Raw genomic sequence first — 27,846 nt, 5'->3', positions numbered from 1 at the left:
ACACAAGGCAAGATCCTACTATATACCAAGCACCATGATGGATACTAAAAATTCAGGGACAAACACAGCAGAACCAATATTTGCCCCTGAGGCTCTAGTGGGAAGAGATGTTAAACAGTCAATAATCACACAAATAATTAATTACAATTGAGATAAGCATAATAAGGAAAAATATAGAAAGTACATGATAGAAGGACCTAACCTAGCTTACAAGTAGTCAGGTGAAGTGTCCCTGAAAAATGGACATTTAATATGAGACCTGAGGATTAGTAGAAATTATCCAAGTAAAGTACAGAAGAGTACATCGGGCAAAAGGAAGGTCAACAAGAAGCACTGTGCTTTGGAGGAAACGAAAACCCAGTGAGTTTGGGTAGCCACAAGCAGAAAGCAGCTGAGGCCAATGCTCAAAGGTCTCTTCCTAACTAGGTGTGCCATCACCTCCTCACTCCCCTCATACTATACCAGTCTCAATCTGCTGCTGGCCCACTGTGTGTGTCACTCTTCCCCCACGTCACTACCACTTCACATATTCTCCATGACTCCAAATAATAAAAACCACTCTATTTGTAGTAGTAACACACAACTCTTCTTAAAGAATAATTTAAATTCTTCAACAATTACATTGGTGGAGAGAATGTGGATACATTTTTTATAAGATTATTGATTTCACCTATGTTTTAGGCAACTTGCGGCCAGAGACCATATCTTATATATCCTAGTGTTGTTCCCAACACCTAACAATGTGCATAGCTAGAGTTTGATAAATAATTTTACTATTGGGGGAGAAGAATTGTAGAATGAGAAATTTAAGTGTTGCTGATCTAAATTTTTTCTATATAAGATTTACTAGCCCATTCATATATCCTTATCTATTTTAATTGCATGAATAAAAACATGTTATCCACCTGCTAGATAAAAGATGAGCCAGTTCTCCAGGGATGGAAAGAGAACAAAGAGAAGGCTGGAAACACAAAGAAGCTATATAATAGAGGTCCCTCAACTCTCAACTCTAACAACTGTGCCATTTCTCTTTCTTCACAGAAAGCTTACTCATGGGAATAACTTAAGCTTATTTCAAAAGAAGGAATGACTTTGACTTGGATTGACTTGGATTGTGGCCAGCTGTGGTAAGAAGTGCAGTGAAATTCAGCCAGTTTCCTCTTAAAAATTTTATCAGTGGGAAATTCTCTAAAGGCCAAAGACTCTATTTTCTGCAGCTTAACAATATTTGTAAAACATTTTGAGTTCTAAGATTCACCACCTCTCTCCTCTATACACACACCCCACATTCATGCCAATCTAGTGTGCTAACTTCTGACAGAAGTGAAAAGGAATTTTTTGGAATCTAAAAGTTCAGAATATGTGCCAACACAATATAATATCACTTATGAATCTTTGTTTCTCTTTGTGATTGTAGAAATATTTGATACATAGCAATATTTGATGGCAGGAAAAGAGAAACACCACACCTTCCAATAGAGGCAAGAGATAATCAGCTATCCTTATTGTCATGAAATAACCTAAAATGCTAGCTGGTATCCCAAATATCAGAACATAACACACTTAACTGAAGAGCTACCATGAGCAAGGGACTATGATAAACACAGAACCAATAATATGAAGAATATAACCCAGTCCTTGCCCTCAGGAAACCAACAGTCTAAAGAGAGAAATCTTAGGGGAGTAGGGAGGGAAGGGCGAAGAAAATTTGATAAAATCCATTATCAAGGACTGATGATCCAGTATATGAGGACACAAAATCTACAAAGTTTTTACCAAGGGACTTGAAAGAAGGCAGTGAGTTCCCCATTTCCTATGTCTAATTATACAAGTTCCCGTTTACCTAACACTCTATCCTACTCTACCTCTTTGCATGCATGCAATACACATACTTAATCAATGGTTATTTGACCCCATGTCTTTTTTTCTTTCTTTTTTGGAGACAGAGGAGTTTCACTCTTGTCACCCAGACTAGAGTGCAATGACACAATCTTGGCTCACTGCAACCTCTGCCTCCCAGATTCAAGCGATTCTCCTGCCTCAGCCTCCCAAGTAGCTGGGATTACAGGTGCCTGCCACCACAACTGGCCAATTTTTTTTATTTTTAGTAGAGACAGGGTTTCGCCATGTTGGCCAGGCTGGTCTCAAACTCCTGACTTCAGGTGATCCACCCATCTTAGCCTCCCAAAGTGCTAGGATTACAGGCATGAGCCAATGCACCCAGCCCCCATGTCTTAATAAGTATGTTGAGACCAGAAGTTCTTTCAGGATGTAGTTCCTTATCTTGAAGTTATTTCATTTCATACTTTCTGAAATAGCAGTTTCCTATCTAGAGCACAGCTCCTCGAATGGCAGAGAAAGTCCTGGGGCATTGTAAGACAGTGGGTTTTTTCCTCACCTTGCTTTGAAACTCATGAGCAGGAAAGTGAACTAGAGGTGGGTTTTGTTTTTGTTTTCATTTTAACTGTGAAAAGGATAAGAGCTGGTGCATCTATATATAGTTAAATTTGTATTTATACCCAGAGAAACATAAATTGGCTTGGAGTAAAAAGAAAAAATGATGTAAATCAAGCTCAAATAGACCGAAATGAAAAAGGCTGAGAAACACTGAAAGAAGATTGCAAATAAAGATAGATTTTCTAAAATTTCAATAATAAAAATATATTATTTTGTAACAAGAAAAATTATTCTTTCATGCTATATGAAGACTCAGCATGATAAAATGTGATTGCTAATAGTATGCTGTTCAATCATATTATTTTTAGTGTGGTATGAAAACAAATAATTTATGATAAAAATATCAAAGAACAAAATTCCCTACTTACCTATTGATCTCAACTTCCTTCCCTAATAAATCTTTTTGTAACTTGTTAAGAAGAAAAAAGTAAACCGAATGCAGTGGCTCACGCCTATAATCCCAACAGTTTGGGAGGCCAAGGTGGGCAGATCACTTGAAGTTAAGAGTTTGAGATCAGCCTGGCCAACATAGTGAAACTCTGTCTCTACTAAAAATACAAAAAATTAGCCAGGTGTGGTGGTGCACGCTTTTAATCTTGGCTACTTAGGAGGCTGAGGAGAGAGGATCACTTGAACCCAGGAGGCAGAGGTTGCAGTGAGAGTTCTCACCACTGCACTCCAGGCTAGGCAACAGAGTAAGACTCCATCTCAAAGTAAAGGAAAAAAAGAAAAGAAAAAGATGGCTGGCGTGGTGGCTCACATCTGTAATCCCAACATTTTGGGAGGCTGAGGCGGGTGGATCATTTGAGATCAGGAGTTCAAGACCAGCCTGGCCAATATGGTGGAATCCATCTCTACTAAAATTATAAAAATTAGCCGGGCATGGGTGATGCATGCCTGTAGTCCCAGCTACTTGGGAGGCTGAGACAGGAGAATGGCTTAAACCCAGGAGGCAGAGGTTGCAGTGAGTCAAGATCATGCCATTGCACTCCAGCCTGGGCAACAGAGTGAGACTCCGTCTCAAAATAATAATAATAATAAATAAATAAAAACAGAAAAAGGTAAGACAGTTTTCCTTTCCATAACAATTCCCAATAGAAACAGAATTAAGTACTAAAATTGTCTGAAAAAAAAAAAAGCAGTAGCCACCTAGATAATTTGAAACTTATGTTACCTGAACTTATGTAGCCTAATATATTCAAACATATACTGCAAGACTTCTACAGATTCAAAGAACAAGGAAAAAGGACAGATGAAAGCTCTCAATGAGAGGTCCTTCCTCCAATATATCAAATTTCTTTTCTTTGTGTTTCAGTCTTATTACAGACTTGAATTTTCCCCGGAAAAGTTAACTGTGAAGGATTTACATTATATAGCACTGAAAGTTGTTGAAGCTTAAAAATGCCAAGGCAGAAGTTTGTTTTTTATTCTAGTCCTATCTATACGGAAAGGTTTAAGGGCTGCCCTGCCTGAGAGCAACAAGAACTGACTGAATGGACCTTTCTTATCAAGAATTCTGACCAAAGAGCATTATTCTAGAAAGAAACCTCTACAAAGAAAGCAGCTAATCTCTGATATTTGCTCATTAAGGACTGCTACTTCTTTTGAAACTGCCCTAATGCTGGTTTATTATGTAAAAATATACCCCACCATCAGAACCATGACCTAAAGGTTTAATGAAAAGGGTGGGCCCCAATCAGCCAGAAAGCAAAAAAAGCAGCTGATCAACTTTATGATATCTTTGTCTCTTGCCATATGGTTCAGGGAAATAAAGATCCTTTAATGAGGAATTCTGACTTATAGTATGAGACTACACTGTAACCATCAGGGCTCCAAATAATATATCAACATCTGGTCTAAATCTTTAAATTTTAAAAAGGCAGTCCCAAAAAGAGAATGCAAAAATCCAAATGCCACTTTCAGATAGAAGGCAACATACTCTCACATTATGAATTTAATACGTGATCTGCATAGCTGAAATGACTCTGAAACAGAAAAACCACAACTCAAAATAGCCTGAACACTTTTGTTATCTCAAACAATGGGCAGTTAGCCATTCATTCCTCTCTCTTAATATATATTTCACTTGTTTCAGTCAAAGCCCATTATAAATTCCATGAACTGGTTCAAATTCAGCTATATCAGATGTTTGAAAGCTTGAGATGGGAAATATTCATTGTACAATAATTCTTAATACTATATGTTATAAATAAAAATGAATGCTATGCATATGTTCATTTAATTAAAAAATTTAGGCTGGGAGCAGTGGCTCATGCCTATAATCCCAACACTTTGGGAGGCCAAGGCAAGTGGAACACTTGAGGTCAGGAGTTCAAGACCAGCCTGGCCAACATGGTGAAACCCTGTCTCTACTAAAAAATACAAAACTTAGCTGGGTGTGGTGGCACGTGCCTGTAATCCCAGCTACTCAGGAGGCTGAGGCAGGAGAATAGCCTGAACCCAGGAGGTGGAGGTTACAGTAAACTAAGATCATTTATATCTCAGCATTTTATATAGTCATTTTATTTTTATTTTTATAAGCCACTGCACTCCAGCCTGGGTGACAGAGCAAAACCTGTCTCAAAGAAAAATTATATTGCATACATATAACCCAGACAGGCATCATCCCTGCCACTGAGGAACCTACGACTTATGAGACGAAAAACACTGAACAAGAATGAGTATAATAACGGAGCATCTCCATGCTATGCTGAACTACAGGCTATACATAATGAGGATATTCCCATCCTACCCATTTCCTAAGGGTGCAGTGAAAGACCAGGAAGTTATCAGAAGGCTTTTAAAATGACAATCCTGGCCAGGCACAGTGGATCACGTCTGAAAACAAAGCACTTTGGGAGGCCAAGGCAGATGGATCACTTGAGCCCAGGAGTTCAAGACCAGCCTGGGCAACATGGCAAAACCTCATTTGGATATTTGTTTACTACTAAAAATACAAAAATAGCCAGGCATGATGGTGCAAGCCTGTAGTCCCAACTACTCAGGAGGCTGAGGTGGGAGGATCAATGCCCAGGAGGTCAACGCTACAGCGAACTCAGATCGTGCCACTGCACTCCAGCCTGGGCACCAGAGTGAGGCCCTGTCCCTAAATAAATAAATAAAAATAAATAAAATGACTATATATAAAACATGAACATTTCATAATTATATAAATGATGAGTAATTAAGTAAGTACGGGTCGAATATCCCTTATCTGAAACACTTCAGATCAGAAGTGTCTCATATTCAGCTTTTTTTGGATTTGGGAATTTTTGCATATATATCATGAACTATATTGGAGATGGGACCCAAGGTTAACTATAAAATTCATTTAGGTTTCATACACACCTTATACACATAGCCTGAAAGTAATCTTATATAATAGTTTTAATAATTTGTACATGAAATAAAGTTTTGACTTCTACCCATCACATGACGTCAGATGTGGAATTTTCCACGAGTGGCATTGTGTCAATACTCAAAAAGTTACAGATTTTGGAGCATTTCAGATTTTCAGATTAGGATGACTCAACCTGTGTATGAAATAACCAGGCTAGTTTGTTTTTTAAAAAATATCCAAGAAGCGGTAAAATTCAAATGAGTCTTAAAAGTAGTTTGTCCTACTCTTGTCCTTACTCCAGGACTGTAACAGGCGGACCCAATCTAAGCTACTGTCGCTGACACCAGAGGACTTTTGCTCTCTTACTTTGTCCATTTAGAGCTATACCAGGTCTATTTATATAACAGCTTTAGAAATGACCAATTTTCCTCTGTGTAGATATAAACAAACATTTAAGTTGTAGTTCCATTAAAATTATAAATATAGTTGTAGAAACATATACAGTCAGCCCTGCATATCCTTGAGTTCCACATCTATGGATTCAACCAACTGGAGGACAAAAATATTCAAATAAAAATAAAAATAGGCCAGGTGCAGTGGCTCACACCTGTAATCCCAACACTTTGGGAGGCCGAGGTGGGTGGATCACATGAGGTCAAGAGTTTGAGACCAGCCAGGCCAACATGGTGAAACTCATCTCTACTAAAACTACAAAAATTAGCTGGGCATGATGGTGGATGCCTATAATCCCAGCTACTCGGGAGGCTGAGGCAGGAGAATCACTTGAACTGGGGAGGCAGAGGTTGCAATAAGCTGAGATCATGTAACTGCACTCCAGCCTGGATGACAGTGAAACTCTTTCTCAAAAAAAAAGAAATAAATAAACATAAAAATAAAAATAAAAAATAATGCAACAATAAAAATAAAAATTTAAAACAACACAGTATAACAACCATTTTTAACATTTACATCATATTGAGTATTACAGTATAAGTAATCTAGAGATGACAAAGTATACAGAAGGATGTGCATAAGTAATATGCAAATACCACACCAATTTATATAAGGAACTTGAGCATCTGTAGATTTTGGTATCTGAGGGGGGTCCTGCAGCCAATCCCCCACAGATACCGAAGGATAACTGCGCATCTCCAAAAATCTTCCATTCTCTCAGTCGCATGAGTAAATGTTAAAAATTACTGAAACAAAATATATATCTGTCTCTGCTGGGTGCAGTGGCTCATACTTGTAATCCCAGCACTTTGGGAGGCCAAGGCGGGTGGATCACAAGAGGTCAGGAGTTTGAGACCAGCCTGGCCAACATGGTGAAACCCCGTCTGTACTAAAAATACAAAAAATTAGCCAGTCTTGGTGGCACGCATCTGTAATCCCAGCTACTCAGGAGGCTGAGGCAGGAGACTCACTTGAACCTGGGAGGCGGAGGTTGCAGTGAGCCAAGATCACACCACTGCACTCCAGCCTGGGCAACAGAGCGAGACTATGCCTCAAAACAGAACAAAATATATAGATAGATAGATAGATAGATAGATAGATAGATAGATAGATAGATAGATAATCTGTCTCATTCTTACCTCTCTGTTGATGTAGGGACAGTTTTACAAATGAAACTTCATGATTCCCCAAGGAATCTACAAAATTATTTTAAATATGATTTCATTCAATAGGCTTCAAGCTAAGCAGTCACATACACCACAAAAACTCCTTATCTGTTTTTCAGGCATACTTTTGTGCTGATCTGTATCTACTGTAACTTCTCAAAAAAGAAATGCTGTGAAATTGAGTGTGGCTATGAAGCAAGCTTACCTTCACATCATACTTCTCATAGAGGCCATTCACGCAGGCTATGCTAAAGCCAGGCTCTAAGCAGATACTGTTGCCAGGCCCAGGACAAATGGAACCTCTATGACTAACAGCATTCCTGTTGCTTCTGATTCTAGATGGGAAACCTCCAGTGATATTTAACAACTATGCTCTAAGTAGATGTGGAATGGTGATGTGGAAAAAAAGCAGAGGATCAGGAACAACAGACCACAGTTCAACTAGCTGTGTTCCAGGCTAACTAGCTGTGCCACTGTGGGCAGTTTACATAATTTCTCTGAACTACACTATCCTCCCTCATCTGTAAAACGGGGACTACCACTGTATCTACCCACAGGATTGCTATGAGATTATAAATATGAAAGCATTTTATGAACTATAAATGATCAAATATATATTCTTTTTATTTACTTTTTCCTTAACATAGGAATTATATATTAATTTTCAAAAATTGGAAAATATGGAAAAATATTAGGAAGAAAAAAAGTCACCCACTCAAACACTGGTATTTATTTAACTGAAATAAAGTCTAATATCAATCAAATTTTAAAAGCAAAAATATTTTCAGATGTTAATACTGATAATAACAATGACAAGATTAATTGCTGATCTCTTTTTAAGATCAGAGTAGGCTGGACACACGGCTCATGCCTATAATCCCAGCATTTTGGGAGGCTGAAGCAGAAGTATTGTTTGAGGGCAGGAGTTCAAGATCACCTTTGGAAATAAGATGAAACCCCATCTCTACAAAAAAAATAAAAATAAAAATTAGCCGGGGTGGAGGTGCATCCCTGTAGTCCTAGCTACTAGGGAGGCTGAGGTGGGAGGATCTGTTGAGCCCAGGAGTTCAATGCTGCAGTTAGCTATGATCACACCACTACACTCCAGCCTGGGCGACAGAGCAAGACTCCATCTATAAATAACAACAAAAGAAGAGCAGAGCTGTCTTTCCCATTTACCAGTGTAAAGTGAAGACAATACTGCTATTTGTCCCAGAGCTGGTCCCAAGAGCATATGATATACAGGTGAGGCCCATAAAAGTCAAGGCCACAAAAATTCCAAAAATAAATATTTCATGAGCCCAAGGAGTACTTACAATACATGCTCTCAGATGCACTGCAGAAAGCAAAGTATCTGAAGCCTCATTAATAAAATTGGCATGACTGTAATGTCACATCACAGACTGACACATTTCTATGGGCCACTTTAATGAAAAAAAGAAAAGAAAAATTTATATACCATGCTACAAAGTACTCAGTCTAAGACTTGTGACATTTTCACACTGCCTGCTAAATCAAGCCTTCTTAGAATTTCTTGTGCCCCTTCTCTATTTTTCCTTTCCCACCCTTCCCTTGACTACCTACCTCCTGTCCCTTGACTACCTCCTCTCCCTTGTTTCATTATTGCATTGGACTCACTCTCTGTGTTTAAAACTGCTTCAAACACAGTTTTAAGTAGTGCATGCCTATAATCCCTGCTACTTGGGAGGCTGAGGCAGGAGAATTGCTTGAACCCAGGAGGGAGGCAGAAATTTCAGTGAGCCAAGATCATGCAATAGCACTCCAGCTTGGGCTACAGAGTGAGACTCCATCTCAAAATAAATAAATAACTCCCACCTAGGGTGAGTAAAAGTGATGACTCATCAAATTACAAATCCTAATGAGTCCTGCCCCCATAAAAGTAAGTAATGCTTTTCTCTCTCTCTCTGTCTCTCTCTCTCTCTCTCTCTCTCTCTCTCTCTCTGTTTCTTTCGTCACCCCCGCCTCAGCTCCCGAGTAGCTGGGACTAAGGTGCGTGCCACCACGCCCAGCTAATTTTTGCATTTTCAGTAGAGACAGGGTTTCACCATGTTGGCTAGGATGGTCTCTATCTTTTGACCTCATGATCTACCCACCTCAGCCCCGCAAAGTGCTGGGATTACAGGCATGAGCCACCGTGCCTGGCCAAGTAATGCCTTTCTTACCGCATCTCTAAATATTCAAATCCCATCTGTCTTTAAGACCCAACTCAATGTTATATCCTCCATGAAGCCTCTATTTCACCTTCCTCTGACTTTCCATCATACTCTATTTCCTCAGTGCTACTTAAGACCTCCAATCCAGTATTATACTGATTGTGCCAAGCATGATACTTATCACTTTGGCATTCAAAGGGGTCTCAATAAATACCTGCTTGACAAGTGAATAACTATGTACAACAATTGAGAATTCCATCCTCATCTAGTAAATTTTAATTTTGGAAATATCCAAAAATCAAGAACAGTAATAAAGTAGTTGAGTACTCAAGAACAGTAATAAAGTTGTTGAGCTCAAGAATGCCTACTTCAGTCAAAATGTACATTTTCTTGATCAAAATCAGACTAATTTGGCATACGTATGTAAATAATCTGAAATAAATTCCCAAAGAAAATCACTGGAATAAGGATATAACCTCCCAAAGTAACTCCCAAGAAACACTCACCGAGATTATATAAATTCCAGAAGATTTGCTCTAAAATCAGTTTCATTAGTTTACAGTAATACCACGTTTCTTTCCTAGCAAATTCAGAGTTCAATTATCCAGTTATATTATTTCTTCTTCTAATATATTTCTGATTAACTCCTCCATTTTCCCTGCCACACCCAAATCCAGGCCTTCATTTTCTTCATAACCAACCAATTTAAAAAGCTTCTCAATTTGTCTCCCTTCCCACAGTTCCTTCAACAATATTTACTGAGTGATCCCACGTGCCAATTTTGAGGGCAGGAACTGAGGACCATATAAAGAAATATGAGGCCAGAACAGTGGCTCACAACTGTAATCCAGCACTTTGGGAGGCCAAGGCAGGAGGATTGCTTGAGCCCAGGGATTCAAGACCCTGTCTCTATTTAAAACCAAAATAAAATTTTTAAAAAAGAGAGAAATATCAGACAACGTGTTACCTCCAAGAACAATTTGAAGCATGTACAGAATCCACATATTTAACAGTCACAATTGGCACCGAGAATGTAACAATGGGTAGGTCCTCTGGCCTCCCCAAAACACACTATACTATTTTCACACGCCATTCTCACACAGTCTTTCTCATACACTATTCTCATCCTCCTCCCCCTCCTGCTCTCTTTGCTCATCTTATTAGATAAGGCCCATGTTACACTGCCCATATGTCTCACACCAACTTCATCTCCAATTTCTCTCCAACTTGTCTCCTCAACTGTGATCAAGATAATCTACTAGCTGTAACCTGGAAGTGACTTACTCACAAGTACCTTTGGTCATGATTAACTGTTTATCAGCACAATCATAAATTGTCTCTGCTAACCCACAGCTACCACCAATCTCAAGTTCCCTCTTTTGCATGTGTTGGGAAGTATGTAACTTAACTACATATCATTGTTTTCATCTTATAACCTTATTTCTTTGGTATTTCTCTCATAGTATGCATTACAGTGTTTCCTAACTAAGGGCATATATCACAGTTACCTATGGAACTTCTTAAAAATACAAAGGCCTGGCAGAGCACAATGGCCCATGACTGTAATCCCAGCACTTTGGGAGGCCAAGGCAGATGGATCACGAAGTCAAGAGATCGAGACCATCCTGGCCAACATGGTGAAACCTCATCTCTGCTAAAAATACAAAAATTAGCTAGTGGCACACACCTGTAGTCCCAGCTACTTGGGAGGCTGAGGCAGGAGAATCACTTGAAGCCCGGAGGTGAAGGTTGTAGTGAGCTGAGATTGCGCCACTGCACTCCAGCCTGGTGACAGAGTGAGACTCCATCTCAAAAAAAAAAAAAAAAAAAAAAAAGCCAGATGTGGTGGCTCACGCCTGCAATTCCAGCACTTTGGGAGGTGGAGGCGGACAGATCACGAGGTCAGGAGTTCAAGACCAGCCTGGCCAACATGGTGAAACCCCATCTCTACTAAGGATACAAAAAAATTAGCTGGGCACAGTAGCATAAGCCTGTAATCCCAGTCACTCAGGAGGCTGAGGCAGGAGAATTGCTTGAACCTGGGAGGCAGAGGTTGCAGTGAGCTGAGATCGTGCCATTGCACTCCAACCTGGGCGACAGGGCAAGGCTCCGTCTCAAAAAAAAAAAAATAATAATAATAATAATAATACAAAGGCCTTCAGCTACTCAGGAGGCTGAGGCAGGAGGATTTTCTCAGCCCAGGAGATGGAGGCTGCAGTGAACTATGATCATACCACTGCACTCCAGCGCCTGCGTGACAGAGAGAGACCCAGTCTCAAAAAAAGAAAAAAAAAAAAAGCAAAATACAAAGGCCTTGACCCGTGGGAGCTGGACATCTTTATTTCTAAAAAGCCCCGCTGATGATTCTCATGCACACTCCAAGCTGAGAACCACTGATTTATTGCAATGCTTTCCATATAAAAGACATTCAATGCTTATTAATTCATGGCAATGGAAGCCCATAAATAACTTTTCTCTAAATAGCCTAACCAGATATCAACCCCTAGACTACACTAGCTCTGTTCCAAGTGCAACATGTGGTTTTAAGATTTCATTTCCTGAAGTACTACATGGAGAGACACTATTACCTTGTCTCTTTACATTGTTTCCTATTTGTTGAAAAATGGAGGGCTGGAATGCAGCCAGGTTAGACAACACTACATAAGAATGTACTCTGGAGTGTTCTGTTCAAATTAGTTATAAAAAGAAGAACAATGTACAAGTAGACATTGTGAATGAATACAGCATTCTTACTGAATGAATAGATTCTTACTAAAGCTATACAGAAGAAAGATCAGGAATTTGGTCGGTGGTGTCTCCCTGTCTTCCTAGCTACCAGTCTCCTGAATTGCTTGAGACAGTCCGGGGACCCCTGAAGACTGAGAAAGACTTTCAGCTGCTGAAGAACCTCTAAGTGCGCTAAAGTGCTTGAATCAGGTAAGCAACCCAAGCCCCACCCAGACAGACCCACAGTTGCCTCCCAACTGCCCTGACATACACTATTTGCACAGCTCAGTGGGGGAGCAGTATGAACTTTTTCCAGAGTTGTTCCTCACAAGCAGGACCAGTCTGAGTCACCCACCTAGGGTGGGAAAGAAATGTTTGGCATTAGCCAGGGGAGTGTTGGGAGACTGGTCTCAGCACCTCTTTTTTCCCATTTCAGACGTGGGCTCCACCTCCTCCAGGAATCACCTCGTTTATTAGTGATAAGTGGTTACAGCTGTGGGTTACAGGGGTCTGCAGAGCCACCAGGAAAGTTGTGGATGGGGAGGGGATGCCCCAGCCTTCTCTCCGGCAGGGGCGGCAGATCCCAGATTCCACAGGCCTCTCCCAACAGCTCCATCTTGCTTTCTGCCAGGAGGAGGGGCTAAGGAAGGCCCCCGAGTCTGGAATGGCCCCAGTGGGAGGAGGCCGTTTGACAGCAGGTAAAGCCAGGTGGAAATGTCCACAGGAGGGAATGAAAGGAAGGGCAACAGAGCTGAGCGGAAGGAAAAATCGAGGTTGTGGTCACGAATGACTGCATAAAGGTGTGAGTGCCAAAGGAGTGAGCAGAAGTAAAATGCCCAGGAGGGAGGAGGAGGCGACAGAGACTGAGGCAAGTGAATAAAAGGACCGAATGCAGGGATCTCTGGGGAGCGGGGGTGGGCGACGCGGGTCATAGGGTGAGAGGCAGAAGTATTAGAAAGGAGGACAACGTGGCTCAAATAAGGATCCCTGGGAGAGAAGGCAAGGGATCCGTGGGAGGGCCCGCTCTCCCTCTCCCACACAGGCCAGATCGAGGAGGCCTGAAAAGGCGCTGAAAGCGAGAGGGTCAACGAGGGGGCGAAGCCTGCGCGGAGCAGGGACCCTTGGACAACCCAGCAACTCTCATTTACCGGGCGTCTGCTGTGGACCACACGCCGCGCGAGGCACTCCACAAATAATACCTCCCCGGATCTTCACAACAAGCCCGCAAGGCAGCCTTTTTCATGACTGCTCCCATTTCATAGATGAGGACACTGAGGCCAGGCGAGTTTCAGGACTCGCTCAAGGTCACAGGGCGGGGAAGCGGCCATTCGAACCCTTTGCGCCCAGCTCCGGAGCCCACACGGAAAGCCACGGCCAGCGAGCCGGCCAAGCAGCTGCGACGCGGGCCGGGGCTCCGGGGACACCTCCCGCGCCCGCTCCCGCGCCAGGCCCTGCGCGCTCACCCGGACGAGGTTGCTGACGGCCGCCTGCACGGCGGCCACGGGCGCGGTGAGGTCAGGAATGGCTTTGCCGTCCACCTCGCCCTCCTCGTGCATGATTACCAGGTGGGAGATCTGCTGTGCCACCGGCTCCAGAATGCTCTCGATCGTGCGCGTATGAAACACAGGCATCGCGGCGGCGAGCGGGGCGGCGAACCGCAGGCGACAGAGAAGTGGGATCCACGGGGCCGGGAACCGGCGAAGAGACAGACTCCGAGCAGCAACTACGGAGTCGGGGCTTCCCTCAGCGTAACCAGCCTCACGGACGCCCCGCCCCCTCGCGTCGCCGCGCCCAATGGCAGCGCCGCTCAGACCCGGGCCGCCACTCCTACTGGTTCATTTTCGAGATGCTCCGCCCCAGCCACCGCGCCGCCAAACCCCGCCCCGCCCCCATTCCCAAGGGAGGGGCCTGGGATTGGGGCTGAGCCGCCGGGATTGCTACCGGATTCCCGAGCCCCAGCGCCGGGCGCTCCTTATAAGGGCATGGTGGGAGCGGAGCGGGCGACTGGAGTCGGCTGGCCCCGCCCCAGGGCCGCCTCCCGCCTCGGATCTGGTGAGCTCCTCCCCTCTGCAGAATCACCTCAGCGGGGCGGGATCTCCTCACCTCAGGCGGTGCTAGAGTCTGATGAGACCAAGGGGTCTCCCGCGTCCCCTCCTCAACTTTTCCCTTCACACGAAACCCTCAAAATATTCTTTCCATTCCCTCTCAGCAGTGCATGGAAAAGGTTTTTAGTAAAAGATTCAAACAGCAGAGGCGCACTGAGAAACAGCAGCGTCCCATTCATGTAAACGCAGACTCCACCCTCTGCCCTCCTCAGAGACAGTCTGTTAACAGCTGCGTGTGTAGCCTTCTAGACTTTTGTCTATAGATTCACTTCTACATATATCTGTTCTAAGTAAATGAGATTAATAAACGTTTTCCTGGAACTAGGTATGTTTTGCCCTTGATGAAAATGCCCTTATCTTTCACTGTTGGTAAAGATAGGTCTATCTAATTCTTTTTAATGACTGCATGGTATTCCATTGCATGAAATAAAACTATTTACAGAACCAATTTCCTAGTCATAGACTTGGGTTGGGTTCTGGTTTTCACTATTAAAAAACAATTCTGCATGAATTGTACTTGCCTCTGTGCTGCGCATCTATGTATTTATCTAGGGCCAATGTCTCAAGGGAAGTGAAAAATGCAAAAGTATGTGCATTTTATATTTTGATAGGTAAGACCAAATTATCCAGTTACCTCATGCTTTGTATAAGACATCTTCTGGGCCGGGCGCGGTGGCTCAAGCCTGTAATCCCAGCACTTTGGGAGGCCGAGGCGGGTGGATCACGAGGTCAGGAGATCGAGGCCATCCTGGTCAACATGGTGAAACCCCGTCTCTACTAATACAAAAAATTAGCTGGGCATGGTGGCGCGTGCCTGTAATCCCAGCTACTCGGGAGGCTGAGGCAGGAGAATTGCCTGAACCCAGGAGGCGGAGGTTGCGGTGAGCCGAGATCGCGCCATTGCACTCCAGCCTGGGTATCAAGAGCGAAACTCCGTCTCAAAAAAAAAAAAAAAAAAAAAAAAAAAAAAAGACATCTTCTGAACGTCTTACTTGCTTCAAATTCGCTCTTGCCCAAGGTTTCCCATTCTGAGACAAAAAGACTTTCAGTAATGCCTCCAAGCAAAAGATTGTCACATCAAATGAAAACTTTTGTCTATCAAAACCGCCAGAGCTGTTTTATCTGCCCATTGCTTTGTGTTAATAGTATTAATATTTAAGTGATGGGGCCAGGTGCGGTGGCTCACGTCTGTAAGCCCAGCACTTTGGGAGGCTGAGGTGGGCTGATCACCTAAGGTCAGGAGTTCGAGACCAGCCTGGCCAACATGGTGAAACCCCATCTCTACTAAAAGGTACCTGTAATCTCAGCTACTCGGGAGGTTGAGGCAGGAGACTCACTTGAACCCAGGAGGTGGAGGTTGCAGTGAGCCAAGATTACACCACTGCACTGGGTGACAGAGCGAGACTCCCTCTCGGAAAAAAAAAAAAAAAAAAAAGTTGAAAAAAATTTTAAAAAAGAAAAAAAAAGTTGAGTGATGGAACTATATGATTTTTTTTTGAGACGGAGTTTCGCTCTTGTTACCCAGGCTGGAGTGCAATGGCGCGATCTCGGCTCACCGCAACCTCCGCCTCCTGGATTCAGGCAATTCTCCTGCCTCAGCCTCCTGAGTAGCTGGGATTACAGGCACGCGCCACTATGCCCAGCTAATTTTTTGTATTTTTAGTAGAGACGGGGTTTCACCATGTTGACCAGGATGGTCTTGATCTCTTGACCTTGTGATCCACCCGCCTCAGTCTCCCAAAGTGCTGGGATTACAGGCTTGAGCCACCGCGCCCAGCGATTTTGTTGTTGTTTAAATTATTTTATTTTATTTATTTTTTATTTTTTGAGACAGCGTCTCACTCCAATTGCCCAGGCTGGAGTGCAATGGTGTGACTTTGGCTCACTGCAGCCTTAACCTCCCCAGGCTCAGGTGATTCTACCACCTCAGCATCTCAAGTAGCTGGGACCACAGGTACATGCCACCATGCCCAGCTAATTTTTGTAGTTTTGGTAGAGATAAGGTTTTGCCATGTTGTCCAGGCTAATCTCAAACTCCTGGACTCAAGAAATCCACCCACCTTGGCCTCCCAAAGTGTATATGGCCTCCCAAAAAGTATATGATTTTTTTCCACCGTAGAAAGCATTGTCAAAGTAACCACTGAGTTAAGCTGGCCCAAGTATATGATTTTTTAAAAATCCCCACCTTGTCCCCACTTTGCTGATTATATATTTATGTGCAGTTTAACCTGTTCTTCTGCCCTTTGTTTTTCCTACAGACTGGTAGGAAGATTCAAAGGCTTGATCACGTTAATTGTCTTTAACGACTGACTGGCCATATTAGTCTCCCTAAAATATCACATAGCACATCCAGCCCTTGTGCTCCCCCCACCAGTCCATAATCATACCCACTTCCATCCCCCTCATTCCCACATTCACTGGCTCCCTCTAAAATTTTCTTGGGGCTGTTAGCACGTGCTAACACCAATGCCCTCCACAATCTTCTAGTTTCCAGACCAACCTTACTGCCTTCAGCTTCCCTACCTAGACCCACAGACAGGCAGGTTAAACGGTGCAAACAGCACATATTCAGAGCTATCCAGAGATCAACCCAGAACCCCAGCTTTACAACTGGAGATATAACTCTGGCAAGAGGCTTTTCTTCTCTCTGCTAGAACTTCTTTCTTTATTAAAGTGGGACAATAGCACCCTCATAGAGCTGATGTAAAGACTGATGAATGAATTTGTAAAGCACCCAGGAGACCTTCAGTAAAAGAAACAACTATCATTATTAGAGCAGTCACAAACCAACACATTCACAGTCTCCAGAAATTCCTGGTAGAGTTTCACTTTTGAGTTTTTCTCCACATTTCTTTCCCACCTAGAAAGCTCTCTGTGCTTGTCTAACTCTTACCTATTGCAGTAGACAGAATTCTAAGATGTCCCCCAGGATTTCTCACTCTGAGTATACACACTCTCCATAATCCCCAGGCTGTGAATATAATGAATTTTACTTTCATAATTAGATTACATTATATAGCACAGTTGGTCTTAAAATAGAGAGATTATCCAAGTGGGCTTGACCTAATCACATGAGCTCTTTTAAAGCAGAGAGTTTTCTCTCTGGCCAGTCATGACAAATGAACTCAAAAACACAAGAGGATTTGATGAGCTATTGCTACATTCGAGATGTGGGAGGCCATGTGTCAAGGAATGTGGGCAGCCTCTAGGAGCTGAGAATGACCCCTGACTGACAGCCAGCAAGGAAACGGAGAACTTGATCACACAGTTACAAGGAGCTGAGCTCTACCAACAAGAAGAATGATCTTGGAAACAGATTTTTCCTCCAGCTGAGAGCTTTAGTAGACACCTTGATTTTAGTCCAGAAGACACCTTTATTTCAGCTTTGCAACACGGAGCAGAGAGCCCAGTCACACCATGCAGGACTTCTGACCTACACAGTTGTGAGATAAAAAATGAGTGTTGTTTTAGGCCTCTAGGTTTGTGGTGATTTGTTCATAACAATAGATCACTAATATACCTACCCTCAAGGTCCACTTGCAGTTCTTTCTTTATGATTTCCCATAACAAGGCCCTGGCATGAGCTGTTTGTAACTAACCCTTTTAATTGAGCTTTTCTGACATGATAATTTTACATTTCTCTCCTATGACACAGGCTGCTAGATGTCCTCCAATATGTCTGTTCTGCTCTTCCTCCACAGTAATAGAACCCCAGATTTATGTGGGCACTTAGCCATATGGTTCTCATTTGACACTTGGAAAATTACAAATCTGGTTTCTAATGTCTAAATGGGAACAATAAAGTTTTCCATCTCACTCAACATAGCACAGATTATTAAGGACTCAAATGTTACCATAGAAAGAGAGAGGTCAGTTCATAGCATGGGCTAGACTAAGGAATCATCAAGAGTGTGTAATGCTCAAATTCCAAGCAGAAGGAGATTCCCATGGGCCTAAGGGTAAAAAAGAGTCTATGGGACAATGGAACTAAATCTGCCCTCAAAGGAAGAATAATGTTTGGTTAGGCAGGCAAGAGGGCAGACATTTCAGAATGAACAAGTCAGAGAATGTGGGTGAATGTTCCAGATCGGTGATTAGTCAGACTGAAGTGAATGTTCATGCAACTCAGAGATAAGGAAGAAAAGGAAAATTGCTACAGAATTATAAGCTACAGAGGTAAATGACTGTGTGACATTTACTCTTGATTGTGGCTAGCTCAACATTACCCTTTACTGTGTAGTTTGGAGACCACGAATGATAGGGAACATTGTAAGATACGTTAAAAAAAAAATGGCATTTCTTTTTTTGTTTTTTTGAGACAAGGTCTAGCTCTGTCACCCAGGCTGGAGTACAGTGGTGTGACCACAGCTCATTATAGCCTCAACCTCCTGGGCTTAAGCAATCCTCCCACCTACAGGTGTGTACCGCCATCACACCTATCTTTTTTTTTTTTTTTTTTTTTTTTTTTTTTTTAATAGAGACAAGGGTCCTGGACCGGGAGCGATGGCTCATACCTGTAATCCCAGCACTTTGGGGGGCGGAGGCAGGTGGATCACCTGATTTCAGTAGTTCAAGACCAGGCTGGCCAACATGGCAAAACCCCATCTCTACTAAATAAATAAATAAATAAATAAGTTTAAAAAAAAAAACAGAGACAAGGGTCCCCTATGTTTTGCAGGCTGGTCTCAAACTCCTTGGCTCAAGCAATCCTTCCACCTTAGCCTCCCAAAGTGTTGGGATTGAGCCACTGCTCCCTACCCCAAATTTAGCATTTCTAAATTAGAAATCATGGCCTCGCATGGTAGCTCACGCCTGTAATCTCTGGACTTTGGGAGGCCAAGGCAGGGGATCACTTGAGGTCAGGAGTTCAAGACCAGCCTGGCCAGCATGATGAAACCCTGTCTCTACTAAAAATACAAAAATTAGACAGCCATGATGATGGGCGCCTGTAATCCAAGCTACTCAGGAGGCTGAGGCAAAAGAATAACTTAAACCCAGGAGGCAGAGGTTTCAATGAACTGAGATCACACCACTGCACTGCAGTCTGGGCAACAGAGTAAGAATCTGTCTCAAAAAAAAAGGGGATGCTGGGTGTGGTGGCTCACATCTGTAATTCCAGTATGTTGGGAGGCCGAGACGGGTGGATCATTTGAGGTCAGGAGTTCGAGACCAGCCTGGTCAACATGGTGAAGACTCGTCTCTACTAAAAATGCAAAAAAGTTAGCCAGGCATGGTGGCATGTGCCTGTAATCCCAGCTACTGGGGAAGCTGAGGCAAGAGAATGGCTTGAACCCGGGAGGCAGAGGTTGTAGTGAGCCGAGATCCGAGATTGAGCCATTCCACTACAGTCTGGGCAACAGAGGGAGACTTGGTCTCAAAACAAACAAACAAACAAAAAAGAAATCACTGGGGAACAATTTTTGATGGTAGCAACTCTATTACACAACAGCTCCATGACATGGGTAACTTTCTATTTTTATATTCTGTAGCAATTCTCTGAGGTAGGTGGAAAACAAGAAATACAGCTCTCTTTCATATACAGACTGAGAAACTGAGACATAGTAGCCACTGTCAGTTGTGAGTACAATTTGTGAATTTTTTTTTTTGAGGTGGAGTCTCACTCTGTCGCCCAGGCTGGAGTGCAGTGGCACAATCTCAGCTCACTGCCGCCTCTCAGGTCCAAGCAATTCTCGTGTCTCAGCCTCCCAAATAGCTGGGATTACAGGCACCTGCCATCATGCCCAGCTAATTTTTGTATTTTTGTAGAGATGGGGTTTCACCATGTTGGCCAGGCTGGTCTTGAACTCCTGACTTCAGGCGATCCGCCCATCTTGGCATCCCAAAGTGCTGGGATTACAGGTGTGAGCCACCACACCCAGCCCAATTTGTGAAAATTTTAATCCAGGATAGAGCTGTTTATAAAACCTGAGACATCTATATTTAGTTGGGATGCTCGGTGTCTCTCCAGATTTTGGGGCTCTCCTCCTGCCTAGTTTTTGGACTGTTGAATATGTTATATGGCTAGATTTACTTACATATTTCCATATATTCCAATACACTTTGTGCCTGCATGAGTGAACCTGTAACTTCACACACACACACACACACACACACACACACACACACACACACACACACACTCTCTCTCTCTCTGCATTCCCCAGCTCATCACAGATGAACCTTCTCTATCTAGACCACTTCAGCAGCCTCTTCCCCACATGTGAACCGCACAGTGGCTTTGTTAGTAGCTCTTCCTTCCTCTCTCCAAACACTGACGTGTACACCACGCCCCACCCTCCACCTCCACCCAAAACCGCAACCATTTCCCCCATCACTTTGAATTGTGGTTCTTCTTTTCTTGACCAATTTTTGAAAATTCAATGTGGATTTAAATCATTTTCCACTTTATACGTTTTCCAATTTTTTTAATTGTACACTTCTTTATTGTACTTTAATCTTCTGTGTTGTGTAAGAAAGCTACAAACAAGACTATTAGTTATGTAAAATTGCAGCTCCTAGAGATGACACTATTAGCATTTTAATGTATTCTCTTTCAGCCTTTTTCTGTTCACCTGTATTGTGTGTGTGTGTGTGTGTGTGTGTGTGTTTTTCTCATTGTGATTTTTTTTTTTTTTTTTTTGAGATGGAGTTTTGCTCTTGTTACCCAGGCTGGAGTGCAATGGCGCGATCTCGGTTCACCACAACGTCCGCCTCCTGGGTTCAGGCAATTCTCCTGCCTCAGCCTCCTGAGTAGCTGGGATTACAGGCACGCACCACCATGCCCAGCTAATTTTTTGTATTTTTAGTAGAGATGGGGTTTCACCATGTTGACCAGGATGGTCTCGATCTCTTGACCTCGTGATCCACCCGCCTCGGCCTCCCAAAGCTCATGTGATTTTTATTGAGATCATTTGCATCCATAAAATTCACCCCTTAGAAGTATAGTGTTCATTTTTATTCTTGCTGTTTTCACCTAAATATGTCAAGAGCATGTCCTGTAATTGCAGCTATGGAGGTTGAGGCAGGAGGATTGCATGGTAGTCAGGGTTCTCCAGAGAAACAGAAGCAATTGGAGATTACATCTATCCTATTGAATATTGTGTGTGTGTGTGTGTGTGTGTGTGTGTGTGTGTGTGTGTGTGTATATATATATATATATATATAAAATAAAGGATTGGCACACACAATTATGGAGGCAGGCAAGCCCTAAACCTGCAAGATGAGTTGGCAAAGTAGAGACCCAGGAGAGTAGAGATTTAGTTCCAGTCTGAAGGCAGAGAAAAAAAAACCAGTTCAAACACACATAATCAGGCAGGAAAGAATTATCTTACTTGGAGAAAGGAGGAAGGTCACTCTTATTTTTTTTTTTTAATTTTTTGAGATGGAGTCTTGTTCTGTCCCCCAGGCTGGAGTACAGTGGTGCAGTCTTGGCTCACTGCAACCTCTGCCTCCCAGGTTCAACTGATTCTCCTGCCTCAGCCTCCCAAGTAGCTGGGACTACAGGCCTGTGAAACCACACCCGGCTAATTTTTATATTTTCAGCAGAGAAGGTTTTACCATATTGGCCAGGCTGGTCTTGAACTCCTGAGCTCAAGTGATCCGCCTGCCTCTGCCCGACAAAGTGCTGGGATTACAGGCGTGAACCACCGTGCTAGGCGTTTTTGTTGTTGTTGTTGTTGTTTTTGATATGTAGTCTTGCTGTCATCCAGGTTGGAGTGCAGTGTCGTGATCTCAACTCACTGCAACCTCTGCCTCCCAGGTTCAAGCAATTCTCCTGTCCCAGCCTCCCAAGTAGCTGGGACTACAGGTGCCTGCAATCCGGCCTGGCTAATTTTTGTACTTTTAGTAGGTACAGGGTTTCACCATATTTGCCAGGTGCCTCTCAGACTCCTGACCTTGTGATCTGCCCACCTCAGCCTCCCAAAGTGCCAGGATTATAGGCATGAGCCACCACACCCAGACAGAAGGTCACTCTTTTCCTTATATTCAGGCTTTTAAAATTATTTGATGAGGCCCACCCACACTAAGGAGAGAGGACCATCTTATTTACTCAGTCAATCAACCTAATTATTAATCTTATTCAAGAACACACTCACAGAAACACCCAAAATAATGTTTGACCAAATATGTGGGCACCCCATAGCCCAGTTAACACAAAATTAACCAGCACGCTTGAGCAAATAAATCCTCCTATGATTTAGGCCAGTTTGGCTTGGGTTTTCCTTCACTTGCAGGCCAAAGAGACATAACTGATTATGTTGATAAAATTATGATATTATTTGTGATAATATAATTACATATTGATTATGTATGACAAAATAGAAATCAATATTTCCTGTTTTAGAAAAAAAGATAATTTTAAAACATATTGATTAAATTATTTGAAAATAATAAACTCATCACATTTTAATATAACATATTTTTATGAAAATAATGGGAACCCTGTAAAACTGTCTCAGAGAGACCCTGAGTGTGGCCTAGACCACACTTAGAAACCACAGTTACATGCTGATGAGTTCCTTGCCCTTATCACGCTAATTTTTAGCAATTGTCTCTTATTTTGACTTCCCAGAATCACACCCATCTTTGTGTAGTGACAAAATTCTTCTTTCTTAAAAAGAATCTTTTGAGATGGTTCAGATGAGGCTGACTACAACCCTTTTCCAACTCAATAGTAAGCATGTGACCCATGATTGGCTAGTTTTTTCTGTAATTCTGATGCTGGACTATTAGAAAATTCTCTCTCTGGAACACATGCTCTTGCTGTTGCTCTCTCCCTCCCACCACCACCCAGCAGGGTTGTGAATCTTGGGCCAACAATAGCTTTCTTGCCCATTAAGTGGAGAGAGAACCTTCTAAGAAATGGGAAGACCCAATCCTTAGAGAAATAATTTGAGTTATTGGAGCAAGCCATGACTGAAAAAATCTCTCCTTCCTCTTCTCAGTTGTGTGAGCCAGTTTGCTCAAATTGGGTTTCTGTCACTGGCAACTAAATGAGCTCTGATTGATTGATACACATCATTAACATTTGCACACCATTCATAACCTTCAAAACATTAAGAGTAACATGTGGCCGGGCATGGTGGCTCACACCTGTAATCCCAGCACTTTGGGAGGCCAAAGCAGGTGGATCACCTCAGGTCAGGAGTTCAAGACCAGCCTGGCCAACATGGTGAAAACTTGTCTCTACTGAAAAATATAAAAATTAGCCAAGTGTGGTAGCAAGCACCTGTAGTCCCAGCTACTCGGGAAGCTGAGGCAGGGAGAATCACATGAGCCCGGAAGGCTGAGGTTGCAGTGAGCCAAGATCGTGCAACTGCACTCCAGCCTGGGCAACAAAGCGAGACTCCATCTCAAAAAATACAAAAGAGTAACATGAGAATTTCAGACACTGTGATAGAACAAAAGGAAAAACATTTAGGAGTATGGAATCTTCCAGACATCTAATAAAATTTGGCTGCACCCCAGAATCAACTAAGGGAGCTTAGTTGATTAGTTCTAGGCTGGACGTGGTGGCTCACGACTGTAATCCCAACACTTTGGGAGGCTGAGGCAGGAGGATTACTTGAACCCCAAGAGTTTGAGACCAGCCTGGGCAACATAGCAAGATCCTATCTCTACAAAAAATAAAATAAAAGAATTAGCTGGGTATGTTGGCATCACTTGCGGTTCCAGCTACTTGAGAGGCAGAGGTGGGAGGATCACCTGAGCCCTGGAAGTTGAGGCTGCAGTGGGCAGTGATTGTGCCACTGCGCTCCAGCCTAGGCAACAGAACAAGTCCCTGTATCAATTAAAAAACAACAACAGGCCAGGCACAGTAGCTTACGCCTGTAGTAATCCCAGCACTTTAGGTGGTCAAGATGGGCAAACCACCTGGGGTCAGGAGTTCAAGACCAACCTGGCCAACGTGGTGAAACCCTGTCTCTACAAAAATTAGCCAGTCATGATGGCAGGTGCCTGTAATCCCAGTTACTCAGGAGGCTGAGGCAGGAGAATCACTTGAACCCAGGAGGTGAAGGTTGCAGTGAGCCGAGATTGTGCCATTGCACTCCAGCCTGGGAGACCAAGCAAGACTATGTCTTTAAAAAAAAAAAAAAAAGTGTCTTTAGTGAGGACAAAGAATCTGTATTATTAATAAAGTTCCTTCATGAACCTGATGAAATCAATCCAAGACCTGGCATTTGATAAACACTAACCTAGGAAGTTACTAACTAGGAGTTAGTAACTACAGAAACAATTCTTGATAATGTGTGGAATTCTATGCCTCTATATATACATATATTTTTCTAAAAATCCCTTGTAATTCCAGGTACTCTGCAGGCTGAGGCATGAGAATTGCCTGACCCCAGGAGGCAGAGGTTGCAGTGAGCTGAGATTCACCACTACACTCTAGCCTGGGCAACAGAGCAAGACTCTGTCTCAGAAAAAAAAAAAAACTCCTTGGCTGGCACCGGAATGCCAAAATTTTCCAAAATTTACTTGAGAGAAATCCTGAAATTTGTAAATTTAGTAAAACGTTCCCACAAGGCATAGTACCCATTTATCTCCCATCAGTTTTCAGCCTAGATTATTTAGGAGTTTCTCACTATCATCTTCAACTTTCTATCTGGTCGACAGCTTTACCAACCAAATCATTAACCATATGTATCTCATAGTCTGACTCTACAGAGCATCTAGCAACTCAGCATTTTACCAACCGTAACAGACATCATTCAAATGTGATAACAACTACTAATGAGGACATCAAGTTGGATATCACTATCTGGATCACCAAAGAAAAACCTAGGCCAGGTGTGGTGGCTCACACCTGTAATCTCAGCAGTTTGGGAGGCCAAAGTGGGCAGATCACTTGAGCTCAGGAGTTTGAGACCAGCCTGGGCAATATGGCAAAACTTCATTTATACTAAAAATACAAAAATTAGCTGGATGTGGTGGCTCACTCCTATAGTCCCAGCTACTTGGGAGGCTGAGATAGGAGGATCACTTGAGCTTAGGAGGTGGAGGTCGCAGTAAGCCAAGATCCTACTACCGTACTCCAGCCTGTGGGTCAGAGAGAGACCATGTCTCGAAAAAAAGAAAAAGAAAGAAAGAAAGGATGGAAGGAAGGGAGGGAGGGAGGGAAGGGAAGGAAGGAAGGAAGAAGGAAGGAAGAAGGAAGGAAGGAAGGAAGGAAGGAAGGAAGGAAGGAAAAAGAAGGAAGGGAGAAAGAAAGAGAAAGAAAGACCTAGGAAATCCAGGCACAACTTTCTTTTCTCTCTCTCTCTTTCTTTCTTTCATAATCGCAGGTCAATGCAATCACCAACTCCTGAGCTCAAGCAATCCTCCTGTCTCAGCTTCCTGAGCAGCTAGGACTACAGGCATATGCCACCATGCTTGGCTAATTTTTGAAAAAAATTTTTTTTTGTAGAAACAGGGTTTTGCTATGCTACCCAGGCTGGTCTTGAACACTTGGCCTCAAGAGAATGCCTCAGCCTCTCAAAGCTTTGGAATTACAGGTGTGAGACACTGTGCCCAGCAGAACTTTCTTTTTTCTTTTTCTTTTCTTTTTATTTTTTTAGGTGACTCCAGTTACCTAGGCTGAATGCAGTGATGTGATCATAATTCACTGTAGACTCCAGCTTCTGGGCTCAAGCAATCCTCCCACTTCAGCCTCCTCCCCAGTAGCTGGAACCACAGTTGTATGCCACCATGTCTGGTTAATTTTTGTATTTTTGGTACAGACAGGATTTCACCATGTTGCCCAGACTGGTCTTAAGCTTCTGGGCTCAAGCAATCTGCCCACCTTGGCCTTCCAAAGTGCTGAGATTACAGGCATGAGCCACTGCACCCAGCTGAACTTTCTAATTAGTTGATCTTTGTCAGATTTTAGCTGATCAGTTTTGCAATTGGGTGGCTTTTGAAAGAAAATCAAGGCCAGGTGCAGCGGCTTGCATTTGTAATCCCTAATCGCTGGAACCCAGGAGGCGGGGGTAGCAGTGAGCCAAAATCGCACCACTGCATTCCAGCCTGGGCAACAGAGTGAGACTCCATCTCAAAAAAAAAAAAAAAAAAAAATTAAGACCTCTCTCGAAGAAATGTTTTTCCAAATGTGGATATTATATATGAAAATTATAAAGATTTATTTTGTTTTGTATTCCTTCAATAAAATGTTATGGCTCTTTTCCCTATATATGTACCTATCTTTTTTTTTTTTTTTTTTTGGAGGCAGAGTCTCGTTCTGTCACCCAGGCTGGAGTGCAGTGGCGCAATCCCAGCCCACTGCAACCTCCACTTTTTGGGCTCAAGCAATTCTTGTGCCTCAGCCTCCCAAGTAGCTGGGATTCCAGGAGTGTGCCACTACGCCCTGGCTACTTTTTGTTTTTTTGTTTTTTGGTAGAGATGGGTTTCACTTTGTGTCCAGGCTGTTCTCAAACTCCTGACTTCAGATGATTTGCCCACTTCAGCCTCCCAAAGTGCTAGGCGTGAGCCACTGGGCTTTGCTGATATGTACCTATCTTAATATATTTATTTTGGTCCAGGTGCAGTGGTGCACACCTGTAACCCCAGCATTTTGGGAGGCTGAGGCTTGTGGATCACAAGGTCAGGAGTTCAAGGCCAGCCTGGCCAATATGATGTCTCTACTAAAAATACAAAAAGTAGCTGGGCATTGTGGCGGATGCCTGTAATCCCAGCTACTCAGGAGGTTGAGGCAAAAGAATCACTTAACCCGGGAGGCAGAGGTTGCAGTGAGCTAAGATCGTGCCACTGCACTCCAACCTGGGCCACAGAGCAAGCCTTCGTCTCAAAAAAAAAAAAAAAAAATTATTTGGGCCAGGCGTGGTGGTGTCTAATCCCAGCACTTTGAGAGGCTGAGGTGGGAGGATTACCTGAGCCCTCGGTAGCATAGGGAGACCCTGTCTCTATAAAAAATAAAAATAATAACTTAGCCAGATGTGGTGGTGCATATCCATGGTCCCAGATACTTGGGAGGCTGAGGCAGGAGGATCACCTGAGCCCAGGAGGGCAAGGCTGCAGTGAGCCATTATTGTGCCACTGCACTCCAGCCTGGGTGAAAGAGTGAGATCCTGTCTCAAAAAATAATAACAATAAAATAAATTTATTTTTCGGTATTCATAGTTTAGATAACTGAAATGGATGTTTTCCCATTCCTCCTTCCAGGAAGTTATTTCTGATTTAAAGAAAAGCTATTTTTAAATTTTCCATAGGATAAATTATCTTATTAATTATAAATAAGATTTTATTTTTGGTAGAGTATCTTAAGTTTTCTTGTTATGTAATTATATAATCTGAAAAATCACATTTGCCACTTGGTTTCCAATATTTTTTTCCATATGTTTTGTTTTCTTATTGCATTAACCACAACCTTTAATGTCAAATACAGTGATGATTATAGTCATCTCCTTTTTTACTAATGATTTTAATGT

At 42.8% G+C, this 27,846-nt stretch overlaps 1 protein-coding gene across 4 annotated transcripts in view; it reads right to left on the bottom strand.

The window, feature by feature from the left end:
* The window catches only part of VCL (vinculin), a 118,761-nt gene extending 104,725 nt beyond the window's left edge, over nucleotides 1–14,036 (bottom strand). For all 4 annotated transcript variants that reach the window (XM_021676359.2, XM_021676362.2, XM_021676360.2 and 1 more), the window contains exon 1: nucleotides 13,781–14,036. In XM_021676359.2, coding sequence (XP_021532034.1) covers nucleotides 13,781–13,948 — 168 coding nt within the window. In that variant the 5' untranslated portion in view covers nucleotides 13,949–14,036. The remainder of the gene's footprint in view (nucleotides 1–13,780) is intronic.
* Nucleotides 14,037–27,846: the final 13,810 nt, after the last annotated feature.

The sequence above is a fragment of the Aotus nancymaae genome, unplaced genomic scaffold, assembly GCF_030222135.1.
Source record: "Aotus nancymaae isolate 86718 unplaced genomic scaffold, 86718_ANA_hifiasm-v0.15.2.pri h1tg000010l, whole genome shotgun sequence".
Lineage (NCBI taxonomy): Eukaryota > Metazoa > Chordata > Mammalia > Primates > Aotidae > Aotus > Aotus nancymaae.
The sequence above is the reverse complement of the archived record's forward strand: the minus strand, read 5'-3'. Positions and strand labels throughout refer to the sequence as shown.